General features: G+C 39.1%; 1 protein-coding gene across 5 annotated transcripts in view; it reads right to left on the bottom strand.

Moving 5' to 3' along the window:
- The window catches only part of EPB41L5 (erythrocyte membrane protein band 4.1 like 5), a 50,874-nt gene that overhangs the window by 17,283 nt on the left and 15,847 nt on the right, over positions 1–17,744 (bottom strand). For all 5 annotated transcript variants that reach the window (XM_054278186.1, XM_054278189.1, XM_054278190.1 and 2 more), the window contains exons 4-16: positions 16,872–16,914; positions 15,682–15,760; positions 13,182–13,226; positions 12,823–12,875; positions 10,670–10,790; positions 10,178–10,265; positions 9,466–9,554; positions 9,225–9,294; positions 8,357–8,526; positions 7,785–7,891; positions 7,056–7,083; positions 4,894–4,936; positions 4,488–4,603 (exon numbers count right to left, since the gene is read on the bottom strand). In XM_054278186.1, the coding sequence (XP_054134161.1) occupies positions 4,488–4,603; positions 4,894–4,936; positions 7,056–7,083; positions 7,785–7,891; positions 8,357–8,526; positions 9,225–9,294; positions 9,466–9,554; positions 10,178–10,265; positions 10,670–10,790; positions 12,823–12,875; positions 13,182–13,226; positions 15,682–15,760; positions 16,872–16,914 (1,052 nt within the window). The remainder of the gene's footprint in view (positions 1–4,487; positions 4,604–4,893; positions 4,937–7,055; positions 7,084–7,784; positions 7,892–8,356; positions 8,527–9,224; positions 9,295–9,465; positions 9,555–10,177; positions 10,266–10,669; positions 10,791–12,822; positions 12,876–13,181; positions 13,227–15,681; positions 15,761–16,871; positions 16,915–17,744) is intronic.

The following is a 17,744-nucleotide window of genomic DNA, read 5'->3' as shown; positions in this document are numbered from 1 at the left end:
TCAGATTTTTGAAACCATATTATAACCCACTGGTCATATACTTAGTTTTAAAATAAATGTCACTTCCTGCATGGCTCTCAAACACAGCTAAAAAAATTGGATCTTTTGGTCATTAAGAAAAACCTTAACACAATTTTAAAAATATATCTATCTATATGCACACATAGATAGATATATACTGTTTATAAAATAAAAGTGATGTGTGGCTTCCGGTCTCTATGTCGTTTCTCTTTAAAGACTCACTACCAACAGCACAATCTGCAGAGCCTTTGTCATAAAAGCTTCTGCCCCTCTACAGCCAGCTCCGGGCGCGCAGTCCTTGTCGCAGAGGGAGCTCAGGAGGCGATTTCCCAGCCCGGCCGGGAGCACTCCCGAGCTGCAGCAGCCCCACGGTCACAGCGCGGTCATGGCGGCCTGCAGGGCGCCGGGCAGCGCCGCGCTCCTGGCGCTGCGCTCGGGGGCCCACGCGGGGCTCGGTCCGTCCGGGGCGCGGCTCCTCGGCGGGGCCCACGCGGCTCCACCACGCTGACAGCGGCCGGCGGCGTCGGGGGGCCTGGAGCGGTGGGGAGCGGGAGGGGGAAAATTAGTCAGCGGGAAACGAGGGGGAAAGGGGGGGAAAGGACAGCAAAGGCGAGGGCAAGGAGATTGAGGAGAAAAGACAAGGAAAAGAGGCATTCCTGGAAGGGGAATACTGGAGGGAAGAGGCACGCACATGATGAGTACAGGTGCACATGATGACACTGCCAAACAAACCCCTTTCTGCACAGCATCGTGCACGTTTCTGTTCAAGTCTGAACTGACTCTCATGTTTATGTTGCTTACACTTCCCAAATGTAAAGCGCTTCATATTTCAAAATACTTCATGGAAGTAAGCAAGAATTGTGTGCATTTTACAGATGGGAGAAAATAACGTGAATGAGGAACAGACCTCAAGTATACAGCACGTTTTATTTGCAGAAAATAAGTTTAAGTGGCAGCTCTAAATGTACACCTGAAGCAAACACCTAAAGCAATATCAGTTTTCAAAGTGACTGGAAAGTGCAGATTCTAAAGCAATTAAAAAAAAAAAAGTAGAAGAAAATAGAAGCTCAGAAAAAAATGAACATTACTGTGTAGGAGCAAACAGTAGAGCAAACGAATCATCCACAATTTAGGTGACTAAGGGATTGATACTATTGAAGAAGTTGCCTGCAGCTATAACTTGCATTAACATAAAAATTTAGCTGGAAAAGAACCATTTTATAAAAGGTCACAACACAAACTAAGACCTCACTTTCTAATTTTGCATATGAAAGCATAATGGCTTGTAAGTTTTAAATTTAGAGTTCCTAAAATCAAACCCATAGAAATGCTGTGCACAGTTATGGCCACTCTTTGCCACACTTGGTATGAAGTCCTCCAAAAGCTAGAAAGAGGTGCAAGGGAGAACACTCATCACTTTATTCAGTCTTTTGAAAAATATTATTATGCAGGAGCCCCTAGCTAGGAAACTGTAAGGCTTTAGGCACAAACATCTCCAAAGCAGCAGGGATAAGCAATTAATGGAAAACAGCCAAATTTTAAAATACTTGAAAAATGGGCAATGATCTTTTAACTGTTGTCTGTGCAACAGTTAGGGTCCTCCTAGGGTCCTCCACCAGTATATTTTGGGAGAGGCTGATAAAAGGTACAGTCATGTATCAAAAAAGTGCTTGGAAAAAAGAACTTCATAAACTACTCAAGTAAGGAAATTCCTAAAACAAAGGTATTCCTTCAGTTTAATGTAAAAGATTCGATTTAATGAGCCAAATCTAAACAAAGTGGAAGGATTGTTGCTGTTCACATAGAGGGGTCAGATGGCCTTCAGCTCAAATTCCACCTTCTCATGTTCCAGAACAGCCAAGCAGACAGCTGAGTTGGAAGATCACACGTGTTAAGGCAGGCAAGCAGAAAAGCATGCAGGATTCACAACAGTGGTAAATGATTAACATGTGGGGATAGTCCTCCTTTAGAAAAGAAACAGGATTTATACAGAGCTCACCCATGTGTAAATTCAGAATTTTGGTTTCTGTGAAATACACTGAGGAAGTGACCCGTGAATACTGAGGGCTCCAATCCCCAACAGTTCATTCTTTTATTTTACCATTTCTCTCATGGATGTGGTTAAGGAAAGCTACATCCACTAGCAAAAAAAACCCAAAGAACTTCCCTACTTATCCCATAGTAAGGAAGTAAATATTAAATCTCTGTCTGCTGTCCTAACTTAGCAAAAAAATCCTTTCTATCTGGCAAAGTACTTTCTACAATCTGGCAAAATTGCTGTTGGCAGCTGCAGCACTAACATTTTAAATTAAAGGAAACATTGACATTAGGAAGGGATCTAAGCTGCAAGGTAGCCAGTAGAGGCATCTGCCAAGCAGAGTACAGAAACCCAGGAGGTCAGGACCTTACTTCTAAACCCCTTCAATCTAACTATCTACAAAATCCACAGTCCAGAAAATTTTGGTGTTCTCAACAATCTTTGGCAAGCTCTCTCTAAAAGAAGACTATTTTTCTGACAGAAAGCAAAGATAATTCATGCAGAAACAGGCCAATTAAAGACAGTAGCAGTTGAAAGGAGATCTTGTTAGCAGCACCAGACACCCTTGCAGGCACAATAGCCAAGTCACAGCCCCAGCAATAAATATGTAAGTTCTGGCAATTCCATTAACCTAACCCCACTTCCCATCTAGGAAATCAGACTGTAGCTCAATTCCTGACTCAGCTCCAAACTGTTGTCTTTTTCCTACAGCTGGATTTGCCCTTTATTGCAGGCAGTACTGTTTCCAGTGAACACAGTAAAACCAGAAAACAACTACTTTCACTAACAATGTCTCAAAGAAATGTAACACAGACACAGTAGAAGCATTGCACTCTCAATTAAAATGCATCAGTTGCCAAGAAGCTTGTTTTCTTTAGGACACACTGTTTTGGGTTACATGCAGGTATATTTTGCATTCACTCCCACTCTTCTATACAAACACTACATCCTGCAGCAGCTAGCATGTAAGCTGAGATTCCTGGACAATGTTAAGACAGACTCAAGCTCTCAATCCTAAAAACACACATAAAAAACCCAAAACTGAGTGGTTATAGAGCCTTCTCTGCTTCAGACCCAAAGCAGCAGGATTTCAGTAAGCAACAGCAGCCTTGCAAACGTGAGCAGGAACATTAGCACAAATCAGGTAACCAAGAAGAGCTGGTCTGGAGCCAAGTCAAACATTTCCACCAAAGGAAATACAGGTGACTAGCACTCATCTTGCAGTTAGGCCAAAAGAATAAAAATATAACCATATTGAGAATGCTGAAGAATAAAGATGCCACCACCTTTCACCCATCACCATGGAAGGAATCGAGCGATCAACAGGATCCCACCATAGACAAGCACAGATTTCAGATACTAGATAAATCAAGGGTAAAAGAAAGAAAAACAGCATTTATCATCATATGTTCTGATTGAAATGTCAATAAAATGCAACTCAAAGCAGAATTACCATCCCCTTTATCATTCAAAATTGATAGTATTAGAAACCTTAAAATTATTACAATTTACACAATTGAAGTACATTTGTCACAGCACTGTTAGAAACAGGCACCATCTATTTGTAAGAGATACTGAAGCAAAGCAGATTCATATGGCTGACAATGGGAGAAAGACCCTTTCTCTTGAGGGCTGAAGCTGCTTAGGATAAGAGCTTTGGTGTCACTCCATTCCACCATGACTGCTCCTGAGGAGTCTGGCAGAAGCCAGAATTTCCCTTCTTGGAGAAGCCATAGGCAAGAGAAACCAAAGAAGTTAAGTTGATCTGTGCACAAGTACTGGGTTGATATACGCCAATTTTTGGACTGAAAATAGCTTTGCAATATAGAATTAGTTTAAGAAAAGATAAATGACATGTATATTTATCTATCTTCAAACTAATCTTCTTCATTTTGAGATGCATCTAATCCATAAAACAAATACTCTGATTACATGAAATCAAAGCTCTTATCTTCAGCTTGTGTCATTTTCCTCAAGCTCCCATTCTATACAAGCTCATGAGAAAAGTCAGCTTGCCTATTTCAGAAGGTTCAAAAGACAACTCACAAGGATACCAGTTTACAAGGTTCTGTTTTATCCTAAGGATCCAGGTTAAGTCCTTGACTCCATGACACCAAGCAAAGGGTTACATGCTTATGGCCAATGAGAAGGACCCAATTCTCTCCAAGACTTTAAAATGCTATTCCTCCTTAATTCCTTTAGCCCCGCCCCTGAAGAAATTTTCTTTTGGTTGGCAGTGACTAAGCCTGTTGTCCTCACCTCTCCACACACATTTCATAGGAAGAAATCAGCTGCATCATCCCTAACTTGATTGTCCACTTACATTAGAGATACAAGGATGGCAGCTTATTTAAGCACAGATAAAGGAAAAGCTACTTGAATCATGCATAAGTAATCAGAATTCATTTCCCAGCAAAGCTTAACATACCACTTCTTATCTTGCTGGCTGGCTCCTGGGCTCCTTGGGAGGTTTTCTATTTCCACTAAGACTGGTGCAGAAGGAACTGCTGTTAGGACAGGCAGGTTTGGCTTTGCATTCCAGCTCTTTAGAGACAGAATACAGACAAGTTATTACACACATTAATGAAGTGATGACACATTAAAGTGAACAAAACATATCAACACTTCTTCTTAAGGACAAAGCTAAAGCAAGGCCATTTTCTTCCCTTACTTCCCTAGCACTGGATATTCCAGTCTTTTCCAGCACTGTACACAGTTAACTATTAACTGTAACATTCAATTGGTCAATCACTGGATTTCAAGAACAAATAACAAAATCTTCAAATCTGTTGAGACACATGAAAATTGCCTTTAGAAAGAATGAGAGTCCTTACTTGTGATCCATTAGTTTGGCTGATAACAGCATTGTTTGCAGCACTGAAAGACAAGAAGAATTATAACTGAATCAGATCAACAAACTGCTTTTGCAGGCTGGTAGAACTGTCAGGGCTTTCAGAATGAAACAGTCTAAGATATTTCTAAAGTATTAATCTCTTTTCACAAAGGGTATCAAGTTATTTTTTCTTTGTTCAAGCTGTAGTTTATCTGCAACTCATCTGTTTCAACTCTTCCTTTCCTAAACCAGTTTGGTTTAAAAAGTCTTTCTGATTCAGCAGTAAGATGTGGCACTTCTAAAGCAAAAATTATATAATTTTAGTTAAAACACCCAGCAAAATGTGACATTGTGAAAAGCTCACCTACATGCTGTAGATATTATGTTTGTTCCATAACTAGAACCCCCCTGATTTGATGCTTCACATCACAAGAGTTTCTTCTGCAACCTCTAATGGACTTAAAAGCAGCTATTCAAATTTACATGCACAGCAACTCAGCGTAGCATTAATAATAATTTTATGTTATTAAATATTTACTATATTTGATTAATTAAATAAGACCCATATCCCTATTCTTGATGATTTCTGAACCTGCAAGAGACATTGCACATTTCTGAGAGACTTAAAAGCAGCAATTATGCATTATAGATTTCATGCAAAGCAAATTTTTTCCCCAGACTTCTAGCCTTTTAAAGAAGGCTCCCATCTCTTATGACCTGTTAATTTTCTGATTTATAGTCTGGATAACAGCTATCCAACCTGGCAAGCTGACAATTCAAATAGATTTCTGTATTTACTTCAGTGACTCTTTAGAATTATTTTATTTAAAACACCATTATGTCAACACTGAACAAGCTGTTCCTTGCCTGTTTCCCCCTTCACCCTTTCTCCATTGAGCAAATGTGGAGGCTACTCCAGAATTTTCAGAAATATTAAGGAATGCCTTCTGACTAGCACATTCTCCTGTGCTGGGTTAACACAAAGAAGGGAACACCATACATCTTTCATGATGCATTTCAATTAGCAACACTGCAGTGTAGAGTTTCAGAAATGGCACAGCTTGCTGTGGAGACAACAGTGCCACACCTATGCACAGATCAGGAGACTGCAGTCTTATCAGGAGGAGAAACTGCACATGGAGTTTCTCTTCCCACTCTCAGAATGACCTAAGCAACCTGAAACTCGGGGAAGGGCAGGACAACTCAGTGTGACAAGAGCACCAATCAAACAGGCACATTTTGCATGCAGAGGATCTTAATGACACCCAGCTTTGCAGAGTACTTTCCCATTGTATAGAAAGAAAAAATAATACAGGAAGTCACACTGCAGCCTTGTCCCCCCACTTCCAGACTTCTGCTCTCATGCAAGAACCAGCCCTGCTACTACAGGCAGAAAATGTTGGGCTGCATTAAGTCTGTTGTTCTGAAATGTTATTTTGGCATTCCATGGTGCTCAATATCTATGAATACCTACTTTTTAAAAAATAATTTGGTTGCAACTGCTCACTGAAGTGTTCACAAGTAATTAGGGCAAAGGACAGAAACCAGAACTGAGTGACCTAAGTTTCTTCACTACCAGGCAGCTCCTTTTAACCTGGTTTCCTCTCTTCCCTCAAGGAAGGGTATGAAAATCATATGATTCAGATACATCTGAGTAATTTACATTTCAACAGCAAGTATGAACCTACAGATCCAGGAACTTTTGGTAGAGAAATAAAGAACCAAAAGGTTTCCCTCTCAATGTTGATCATGCATAAAAATAAATGCAAGTGTAACACAGAATATAAACCCATCAACTTAGTTCAAAAATATTCATTTTACTGTCTTTTCCCTGTCCTTGACCTTCACTGAATGAGGTATTTCAGTCACAAACTTTTACCTGATCTCTTTACATGGCAGCACATCAACTACAGCTCATATCCAGCAAGAACCATAGCTAGTAATAAAGAAACTTCTTTGCTAGCTAGTAAACAAGTCTGGCAAAATTGTCTGTGTGCAGCAACACAGAAGCTTTGCTTTGAACACTAACTTTTTATATAAAGCAAACAATACCCACAGCAAAACCACAGTTAAGAGTCCAACATTATATCCTCCTTCTGCATGTGCTCAAGTACAGGTGCCAAACACCAAAGACAGAAATTCAAACACTGGAATGCATCTTACCTTGTTTCTTCCAGTTTAGCAGTGTATGCTGCAAAAAAAAAAAAAAAAAAAAAGAAAAAGCATTAATTAAAATTTAATTTATAATTAGGTTACCTGTTAAATATTAATTATATGGTTAATAAAAATAGCCTAGCACAGTCTGAAAGTAGGCAACCAAAAGAGCAAAAGTTGAACCAAAAGAGCAAAAGTTGCACAGATCTCATGTATAATGTGAGAAAAACAAAATCTAAATTGGAAAATAAAATAAAAAAATCTGAAGAGCAAACCAAAGCCAGATTTAAGCAAGGATCTGAAGGCAAACATGGCTGTCACATCTCATCTATGCAAGAGTGGGAGTCAGAAACAAGGTATCAGCTGCTGTCAGATCAGGACAACAAAGGGCAGCTCCTAACAACAATGGAAAAAGTCTCAATGACAAAAAATTTGAACTCAATTCATAAATTTAAAGTACCCTAATTAATGTATCACTGTTTCCTGTGTCCAAGTTTTCCATCTTCATACCAAGACCTACGGTGTAATTTTGATGGGCAAGCTGGTTTGGACATGCTTTGGACACAAGCTTTTTCTGGTAAATACATGAGATCTCTTAACTAAGTCAAAGAAAATCTATTGTGAAAATTCAGGAGAAGGGCAAACAGCTACAAGAGAATTCCTACCCAGAAATTTTAAAGGAGACGATTACCTGATTCTCACATTGGATTTTACTTCTCAGAATGGAAGTTCTTTTACCTTTCATTTGCAGGGTTCGTCGTGAGTATCTCTTGCTGGGCCTTCTTTCAAAGGATGCTGATCTCCTGGCTTTGTTGGTCTTTGTGGTTTGATATTCTGTTTTCCCACTAAAAATGTCATGTAAGAGCACAAAGCAGTAAAATAAATCACTTATTTTTAATGATGGAATAGAGATAATGTTCATAAAAACATCACACTTCTATTTTAAATTCATAGCTTACTATCTCATGTCAGTTCTAAAAAAACATCCCAAACTTCACACTTCAAAAGACCTTTCACAAAAGAGGGTAAGAGTTTTAGAAACATTTTCCTCTTCACCCAATTTCCCCAAGACAAATGGCAGAAGCAACGACTTTTTAAATACTAAATTGCTGACAAAAATATGTGAGCCCTTTGCATATTTCTGTGATCTCACTGCACCAGTTTTGGGAGAAGGTGAAAATTCTAGGAGAGAATAAAGCTTAAGTAATATTGCCAAAAGCCACAGAGAAAGCTGATAAAGGGACTGAACCCCAGCAGGCAGGAAAGCAAGGAGTGCCAGGAGGTGTGTGCCCAGTGCCAGTGGCACTGACCTGTAGCGGAAGCGAGAGCCCAGGCGGATGAAGCCAGACCGACTGGAGCTCTTCTGGACGGGCCCCCGGAGGCGGAAGAAGGCGTGGTGCTCCACTGCACACTTCCACAAGTGTTTGCAGGCTTTGGGATGATCCAGTCTAAAGACAAAAGTGTGCTCCTGCTCCTTTCCCTTAAAGCACACAAAGCACACTGATAACTTACAAGGGGTTTGAATAAGTCCAAGCTAAAATTCCATACAAGCCAAATAAAATTTGGTTTTTATGATTCCTAATAGATATATTTAAAAAATGTTTTAGGCAGAAGAATCAACCTTTGTAGAAGCTATAATGAACAACTGCTATATAGTCTAAAGTTGGAAAATGCTGGAGTCCATACATTGAACAAGCCAAACCTCTGAATAACTACAAATTAAAGATACTATTACAACAGGAAGGTACTTGTTGGTGAGGCTAACACGGTTTCACTTCCAAATCTAATCTTCTCAAATTACCAATGTTCACTTTTGAATTGTCTCAGGTGCATGCAACTTCTTCCCAATAGAAACAATTCTGAAACCTGTTTAAGTAGTTCATTCTACTAAATGTGGTATGTGGGATTTTTTTAAAAAACTTTGTTGCGCAATGCAGGCTGTTGCCAAAGTACCTGCTCTAGTTTCACCAGGCATTCTCTTTTTAAAAAATGGATGACAGAAAAGTTTATTTTTTACTTAAGTCCCTTCATTTCCCTCCTTCCCCCACAAGTCACAATCAAAAATCTTTCAGGCACCGGCATTAATTCTCAAAACTTAAATATAAGGAAAGATTAGGAACATGCACATTAGTAGTGTATAATAAAGACTGAGATTTAACTAAAAAGATATTTATCTACCTGTTCATCATCTTCAACAACAACCAGAGTGAGTTTGTTCTTCTTGAAGTCAAGCCTTGTTATCTTTGGCCTGCCAGATGAACAGAAAGTGCAGGTTATGTCTGACTTTCAGTAACTTAATGAGAATGTACCTCAAATTCATGGTGCTCCCACAACCCAAACAATTTTTTTTTTGCTATCATAAAAGAAACAAAAGAACCAAAATCGAGAACATATTCTAGTGTACAATGAGAGAACTTACCAGAAAAACAAACCAATCTTTGTGTCTCCTTCAAAGACAAGAACTCCTGTAGGTGTTAGTCCCAGGCTGTAATCATTGCCATCTCTTGCCTTATTGACACAAAATAAAAATTAGATTCATTTTGGTGTTTGACCCTCTATCCAATTTACTGGAGTGTAATTTGTTTGTCCAAGCAAAGTGTTATAATTACACACATGTCTGCTATCCTATACAACAAAACTCCTATATTTTGATGATCTCATGCAATGTATTTTTCTTGTTTGCAACCCTTCAATAAGGCTGACTAAAGAGGAAAATTAAAGTTTCTTGATCTGTTTGTGTAATAAAGAAATCCTTATGCATTTGCTGCACTTGTATCTCCACAGGAGATCTATGCTTATTTGTAGTTCTTCAGCTGGTAGCTGACTACACCCCAGCAAATAGGAGTTCTGTGAAAAATCACAGTAATTCAAAGTCTAAATACAAACTGTAGTACTACTTCCACATCAATCACACATTTAACATACAGCAGATATGCTTGGACTCAAGTTATACCTTCTAGAAACATATACCAAAGAATGGAATGTTGACACAAAGCCAGATCACTTATTACATAGATTGCAGGAGAACAATATTCCTTTTCTTTCCCCCCTCAAAGCAGAACCAGTGTTGAAATGCAACACAAAACTAACACTATCATTTCCTAAGGTCACCATGCTGTGGTTAAACATACCTTGACTATGTGCATGTCTACACCATACATTTCCAGCCACTTAGCTTTGTTTAAGTAGTTAGTTTCAGCCTGTGCTGGTGTTTGGCCCCTGAAATAAAATTTTTTTGCTGTTAGGTAGATGCCTGAAAAAGCACAGAAAGGAAAAACTGGCAAATGAGCAAAGAGGAAAGGAACTTCCTGAAAGTTCGTGAAAAACATAAACACTGGTGACACCTGTTCATTTATTGAAGATCAAGGTCATTTTTTAAAGTTTTAATCTGAAAATGCTGCTGCAAAAATGACTGTGTTTCAAGATTTTGTACCTCATCATTTTACTCAAACCTTTGAAAAAAGCTTCATTTATCACATTATATTCTTTTACAAAATAGGACAGAACCATATTAAAATTCTATTTCTGAACAAGACCGCAGAAGAACCATCAGCAGTATCTTTTTAAGAGATTCTTTTCACAGAAAAATCAGTGCAAACAGCATTCACTGGAAGATCTAGTACCTGCATTCCTTCCACTTCTCAAAAACAGCTAATTCCATCTCTTCAGTCTGAGTGGGAACAAATCTGAACTCAGACACCAGCTCAGGGACGTGTTCAGCAGCATCATAGTCTCCAAGTTCAGCTACAAAAGAACAACAGTGTTAGGCACTGTTCTCAATAAACACAGTGGAAATTTCTGCAGACAGAAGAATTTCTGCACACTTTTCGAATTAGTCGAAAATATTAAATTTCTTTTTGTGTTCTGTCTCCTCCATCCAGAAATGCTATGTAGAAAACATACAGGAACATACCAGTCAAGGGGTTTGCCACATCAAAGACACAACTCCATCTCCCACAGATGCTAACAAGTCCAGTTTTAAAGACAGATAAATATCTAAAATGCTGAAACTGACAATCAGAAACCTTTACAAAAATGTACTGATTTTCAGTCACTAAGCACTAACTCCTCCTACTAATTTCAAGTTGCTTCGTAATGCGCAGCTCATAGCCAAAAAATTAGGAATAATTCTGTAACTTGGATTTTGGAAGTCTGATGCAGGCCAATAGCTGCTCTGTCTGAAAAATGAAGCTATAGATCTTTATGTAGAGAAAAATAGAGAAATCACTGCGAAGACCTGGCAAAGTCAAATAAATGCCAGTATTCCACAGGTATAGAAATGCCACATGATATAAAACTCCATTTCTTGGATTCTGAATGCTGCAAGCATAATAACAGTCTTTTCACCCCTTCCTTTTTCTTTTTTTTTTTTAAATGCTGACTGAGGAAGTCTGTAATTCTATAATAATTTACTCCCACTAAAATGCCTGCCTCTGTTCAAAGGAATGCTGTCAAAGCCAGCTTAGGTTCCAGCTGATTTAAATAAAAGTACACAGCTGTCAGACAGTAAGATTAAAGCCCAGCTACAGGCCTCATTGTGGAGAGAGGAAAGAAAAGACCACCACATAAAGTAGTGGATATACGACCTAATTAGATCACTTTGTTCTTCCAAAATCTTATTTACTGAACCTGTATCTTAAGGCTCTAACAATGCTAATGTTTTTAACTGTGGAATGTATTCTAACTGCTTTCCTTCCACACAAAATAGCAGGTTAGAAAGACAAGTGTCTTCACAGTTTAGTCCCAACTCTTATACCTACACATGATTTAGGGCATTAGCACTTCCTGCATGAAAAGAAGAAAGTGTTTTGAAAAATACTCATAAGAGACCAAATTTCAGTGACTTAGTCCTACCTCATGCCGAGTAAGTACAGCAGATTCATGAGATAAATGTTGTGTGGAGAATTTGTGTGGCTCAAACACATGGCACATCAATTGGCTTGAATAAGGCCATATATCCATATACCTATATCCTTCAATAAGGACCCAAAAGCCTACTCTAGCAGGCATTTCTGAAAGTTCAAGCCTCCCCTGTTTCTTTTGTGAGCTCCTCTGCTTGAAACCATAGGAAACTCCACATTTGATAATATCACACTCTCATCCAAACAACACATTCTCATCTGGAATCAAAAGTTAAAGACAACTTATTAATAAAATCTCAGATGACTCAAACACAGTGCTGTATAGCTGAGGAAAAAAGAGTGTCACATCTTGTGGCTGAAGAAGGATCTGCAATCCCAACAAGTGTAGTTCAACCTGGAATGCTCAAGTACAAGCATGAGACATAGGGCATTAAGATGTTCCTACAAATCAGATGAAGTCAAAAGCTGGTATTCTGGTATTTTATACACAGTGCAAAGAAAACCAATTTTGTATCTGATTTATCTGACAACAAAGACAACACTTGACAGAACCTATATGATGAAAAAGAAGTGAGCTGTGTTACTACACCAAAGTGATTCAGGAAGGCTGCAGGCCTCGTATCTTCTGTGAAAGTGGACAGATTTGCACAGGAGCACCTGAGAAAACAACTTTAGGGCAAAGCTGTTTATGTTCAGAACCTCCTTGCTCTGTTTCCTGAGAAATTGAGCAATTTTCTCTACACACTCTCAAGCACAAGTACAATCTAAAAGATCTGCATTCATACTGGATCACTAATGTCTGGGCAGAGTCTATTTTATGGACATAACAAGGACAGACTTTTTTTAAACAGTTAATAAGAGTCTACACAAAATTATCGGTGCAACTTCACCCTTCCCTTGTTGCACCTACTCACCTTGCATGTTATAAGCTGCCAGCTGGACAGCAGTGTCAAAAGGACATTCCAATCTGCCAAAAGAGAAAAGCTTTGTTAAAACCTGAACTGACACCATTAGCAGACAACTCATGTAACTGACAGTAAGAAACTGCAAATGTCTGGGATAAGAAAATTTAAAAGTATTGGTAGGTTTTCAGAAAATTATCAGGAGATAAGCAATACATTATTTAAGCATTCCTTTCCTGATATTCATGCATAGAAAAATAATATTTTAGATTAAAAAAAATACACTACTATGAAAAACTTATTAATTATTCAAATATAAATGTAATAAACTCTATGCTAAACACACTGTAATGGTTTAAAAGGCTGCTTACTTTCCACTAAGAATATCCAGTTTCAGCTGCAGAACAAATAAATACCTGTAGGATTAAATAAGAAATAAGTCATTGAGTAATAGTGCTAATGTGTCACTCAGTCAACAGGAGTTAGAGCTTGACAAATAAAAATGTTTTCTACTTTTAACATGAGTTTCCAAGACGAAAGAAACTGCACAGTGACCTCTCAAGGCTTTATCAGTTGGGTTTGTGTGTTTTGCAGGCATTTCAAATGAAGCAAACCCAAAAGTACAAGTTGTCAGAAGCTGAACTACAGTGTTGCATGGAAAAATAAACAGGGTACTGAAGTAAATATATTTTTTATTCTCTTCTGATTCTACTTGAGCAAAGAACAACTTGCATCTTCCACATTCCCTTCATTATTCATACACATACCAACCTCAAAAAAGAATGGTTATTTTTAAGTCTTGAAAAAAACAAATGTTTCTACTATGGATTGCTTAGTTAAAATCTAACCTGGAATGCTGACTGCGAAGTGACTAAAAATAAATAGCAGGCTGCAGCCTTTTCAACTTGTTTACCCTTCAGAGCCAGCTCTCCTACACTGCCTTGCATATCCTCTACTCTTTTTGCCTAGAAATGGGGCAAATACTGACTATGAATCCCTTTGGTGTGCACTACCAATTATTCTGATCCAAAACCCCTGAAGAGCAGCCCCTTGCTCCATTATGGTACACAGCTTTCCTTTAACAAGAGAAGAGCTCTGATCAAGTATAAAACACTGGCATCCACCATGGTATCCAGTCTGAATTCTAGTAGAGATTCCTAGAGAAACCTCTATTAGAGGTTTCTAGTAGAGAAACCTTACACATAACTTCTGCTTCAACATGTGCCTGTGTCTCCTCACTCTTTCATACACAGACACAAAACTGGTGCAGGTTTTTCCTACAGGTTTCACAGAACTCCACAAATACTTTGCCAAATAATTTATTAACCAAAATCTTTTGAACACTAAGGCCTCTGCATGGGGAATAAATTTGGTTAGTACTGACCTCAGATATGAAAATGAACACAGGCCTCCAGTGTGTAGTGGGTGTGGCCAGTCTGTGCTTATCAGCCACATAACACTTCCACACAATTCAAGCACTTCCCATGCTGTGCTACATGACCACTGGCTGAGAACAGAGCAAGCTGCACCTGTGGAAGCTGAAAAGCTCCAGCTGGGTGTCCTGCTGTTTAAAGGTGGAACCCTGGGAAAGCCCAGTGACACAGCAAAGCTCTGCTTCCCACTGCTTCTGCTATTTCAAGGTGTCACACTGTCTCAAGACAGAAGGACAACTTGCTGCTCTCCTGTTCTGGGGGATTAGTTAAGCAGGCAGACAGTGTTTAAAAGCCCTCAGGTTTCAGGTCTGCCTGGCTAAAACCTGCACAGCAAGGTCTGACTGGCAGAACTCAAGTCAAAATGGATGAAAACCTTCCATAGTAGTAGATACAGATACAGGTCTGAATTTTGTCTGCAGTTGCTGGTTTTAAAGACAGTTAAATGATTATTCAGGAACATGTGTGGGGAGGTAAAACATTCTTCCCAGATCAGCAGGAAAGCATTAAAAAGCAGCAGTTACCACATTATGTTACCACATGTAAATATGAAGCTGCACAGGGTACATATGGCTGGAAGGGGTAATGCTACTATAATCTTCCTGGTAGCACTCCAAGGGATTTGGCTAAAGTGCAGATTGAAGATGCACACAGACATAAACGTGAACAACAAACAAATGCACTTCACACCCTTACAAATGGCTGAGGTATGAAATGTCTACAGCTATCATGAAAACATAACTTTGTTTACTCTCCAAAAGGGATCAGCAGCAGTAACAAGGCAAGGAAGTGCTGTGTTTTACAACAGATTTATACTCCTGACAGGTGGTAGGTTTCAAAGCTCCCCTCCTTGTCTCAGCCCATTCAGACATGCAGTTCTATGAATGGATTTGTGAAATGCTTTAATATACTACAAACCTACACCTATAGTAGTGTTAACTCAGCTCAACATGGCAGCAAAATACTACTTTCCCTTTCCATAAGCTCTCTGAGGACCACACATGCAATGAAATGCTAACTGAAATTCATTTTTTCAAAGAGAACCTCTAACTCGCAATTCAATGCTTTTCTGCCTGGAGACAGGATGATTGCATGCATTTGAAACTAACAGCTTAAGAAAACAAAAAAGACAGAGGAATGATGTCTGTTCTCTTCAGTGAAAACCTCTGTCCATCGTGTATAAGCTACTCAGATAAGTTGCCAAAATTGCCTGATGAAAAATGGTGCACTAAGTAATACATAAATATTTAGATCTCTCTGTGTCACAGCACATTTATTTCCACACACAAAATAGCCACTTTACAAAAAGAAAACTACATTTACAAAAAGCCAAGTAAGCAAGCAGTTCTAAAGAGTTGTCCAAATTGTTTAAATAAATGCTATGGAAAACATTTCCCTGGCCTTATTTGGGTCCCCCTCTCAGACACAAAATCCCTCTTACCTTGTTAGCTCTTCACGTAGATTGTTGGGCTCTGATGAGTAAAACTTTACACGAAAATGCAGACAATATGGGGGGCCAACTGCAAAGCACAATTCATGCAAGACAGCAGTAACAGTTACTGGATGAGACAGGTTATTTATTTATTACACAGAATCACATCACAAAACTTGACTGAAATTGGTTGGCTATGTTCTACACAAGGTCTTAAGGCAGGAATTCCTTTATGCCAGGGAGATCCATGAGGAACATCAGGCTGAAAGGACACTTAAATATGCACACAAAACAGTTTTATGTGTTACAAGACAAGCCAATGATCATATCACATGAATGTGATTCTTCCTGCCAAGAGCACGTGAATCCAGGTTAATCCCTATATTTAAGGGTTCTATCCATCACCACAAAAGCTAAGCATCTGGGCTCTACAGTTGACTAAACCTGCAGGCATGCTGTTGGTCTCTGCAACACCTTCCCAGGGCTCTGGGAAACACTGCTGACAACTCAGGCCCTTCTATTCCACAGAAGTTTAGACATACTTTGTGGGAATTTAAGAGACCCTTCCACAGAAGAAACATCTCTTCTGGAAACCAAAGAGTTAACTCAGCAAAAGGGTGGATTAATAGCTTTTTAAAAATGTGCATCGCTCTGCTGATTCTTGCATTTGACAGGAGGAATTTTCTCCCTCTCAGTGCTTCCAAAACCTCTCTTGCATTAAAACAACACCACAAATCCCTGAAGACTTCCCACAGTGCAGAGCAAGGAAGCTGCTAAACAACATCTTCCCCAAGCACACACCACTGCCACAACCAGGCCACACTGAAGCCTTGTGCAGCAGGTGAGGACTTGGTGGACTGGACACAGATTCAAGCAGGACTGTGCCATGCATGAGGTTCCAAGACAAGTTTTCCTATAGCCAGGAAAATGCTCCATAACCCTAGAACATCTTCAGCTGCCTTGACTCCACTTCAACTATAATTAATGAGCCCATAACATCTTTAATTAAGAACATTAGAATAAAGTAGTATGAGCTACAGAGGGAAGATGCCATTAAACAATCAGTAGCACCATGCTGGGCTTTTGTCACTTGCCACCCTCACCCCCTCACAGGACACTGCCCCCACCACCCATTTCAACTGCTGTGCTTTCTGTGTGTTAAATATAATGTACCAAGAGAAAATGGAAAGGACACTTACTTTTAACTTGCTTTTTAATGCTTTTGGTGTTGTCCAGCCAATGCTGAAAAACAAATTAATTCCACTGAATTATCAATACAGAAATCTCCCAGAAAGAACAAAAAAGAAGTGTCAGTGAAGACCGTCTTGGAATAACAAGTAGTTTGTTAAAACAACCTAATTCAAATCTTTCACAATTCATAGCTTTCTGTGCTTGCTGAAGATCATTTTGCTCAAAGTTTGTAATGCAAGATGTCAGTTTTGAACAACATAAACATCCTGTAGTACCTTATTTAAACCAAATCTTCAAGACAGCATTGTCTACTTAAAAGAAAAATAAACATACTAGCAAACCACTTCACTAGATTTTCATCCTGTCCAGACAAACACTTAATTCACACATTAGTAGGTCAGCCAGTAACAATCAGCCAGAGAAGCATAAATCATAGCTGAAGATTCTGGCACTCTGCTGTGTGTGATGTTTACTTGGGGCAGGAAGGGGAGAGACAAAATAAATATTGTTGGCTTTCAAGCATTTTCTTTTGATGATTCAAGTGCAGTAACAGCAGAGCTGTCTGTGTCCCAACATCAGAGTCAGCTCTACCTAATTCTCAAAAATCTATTCACAGGTGACATTTCAGGAACTGTCACATGGGAGGACAAGTTACTGCCTCACCTACTAATGCTAATTATAAGCTATATACTGGACAAGAAGCCAAAACAATGGCTTGACTTACACTGTGTACAACAGCACATGAAAAAGCTATATTTGGCAGATTGAAATACCTAAACATGTACACTGTGCTCCCCAAAATAATCACACTGCTGAAGAGTTTACAGCAGAAGTTAAAGCTGGAAATCCAACACACATCTAGCGGGACAGATCTCCTTTCT

Source organism: Melozone crissalis, unplaced genomic scaffold, assembly GCF_028551555.1.
Source record: "Melozone crissalis strain CALT ecotype California unplaced genomic scaffold, PUWL_Pcris_2 ptg000023l_1, whole genome shotgun sequence".
Classification (NCBI taxonomy): domain Eukaryota; kingdom Metazoa; phylum Chordata; class Aves; order Passeriformes; family Passerellidae; genus Melozone; species Melozone crissalis.
Note: the sequence above shows the minus strand (reverse complement) of the source record. Positions and strands in the feature narration are given on the sequence as shown.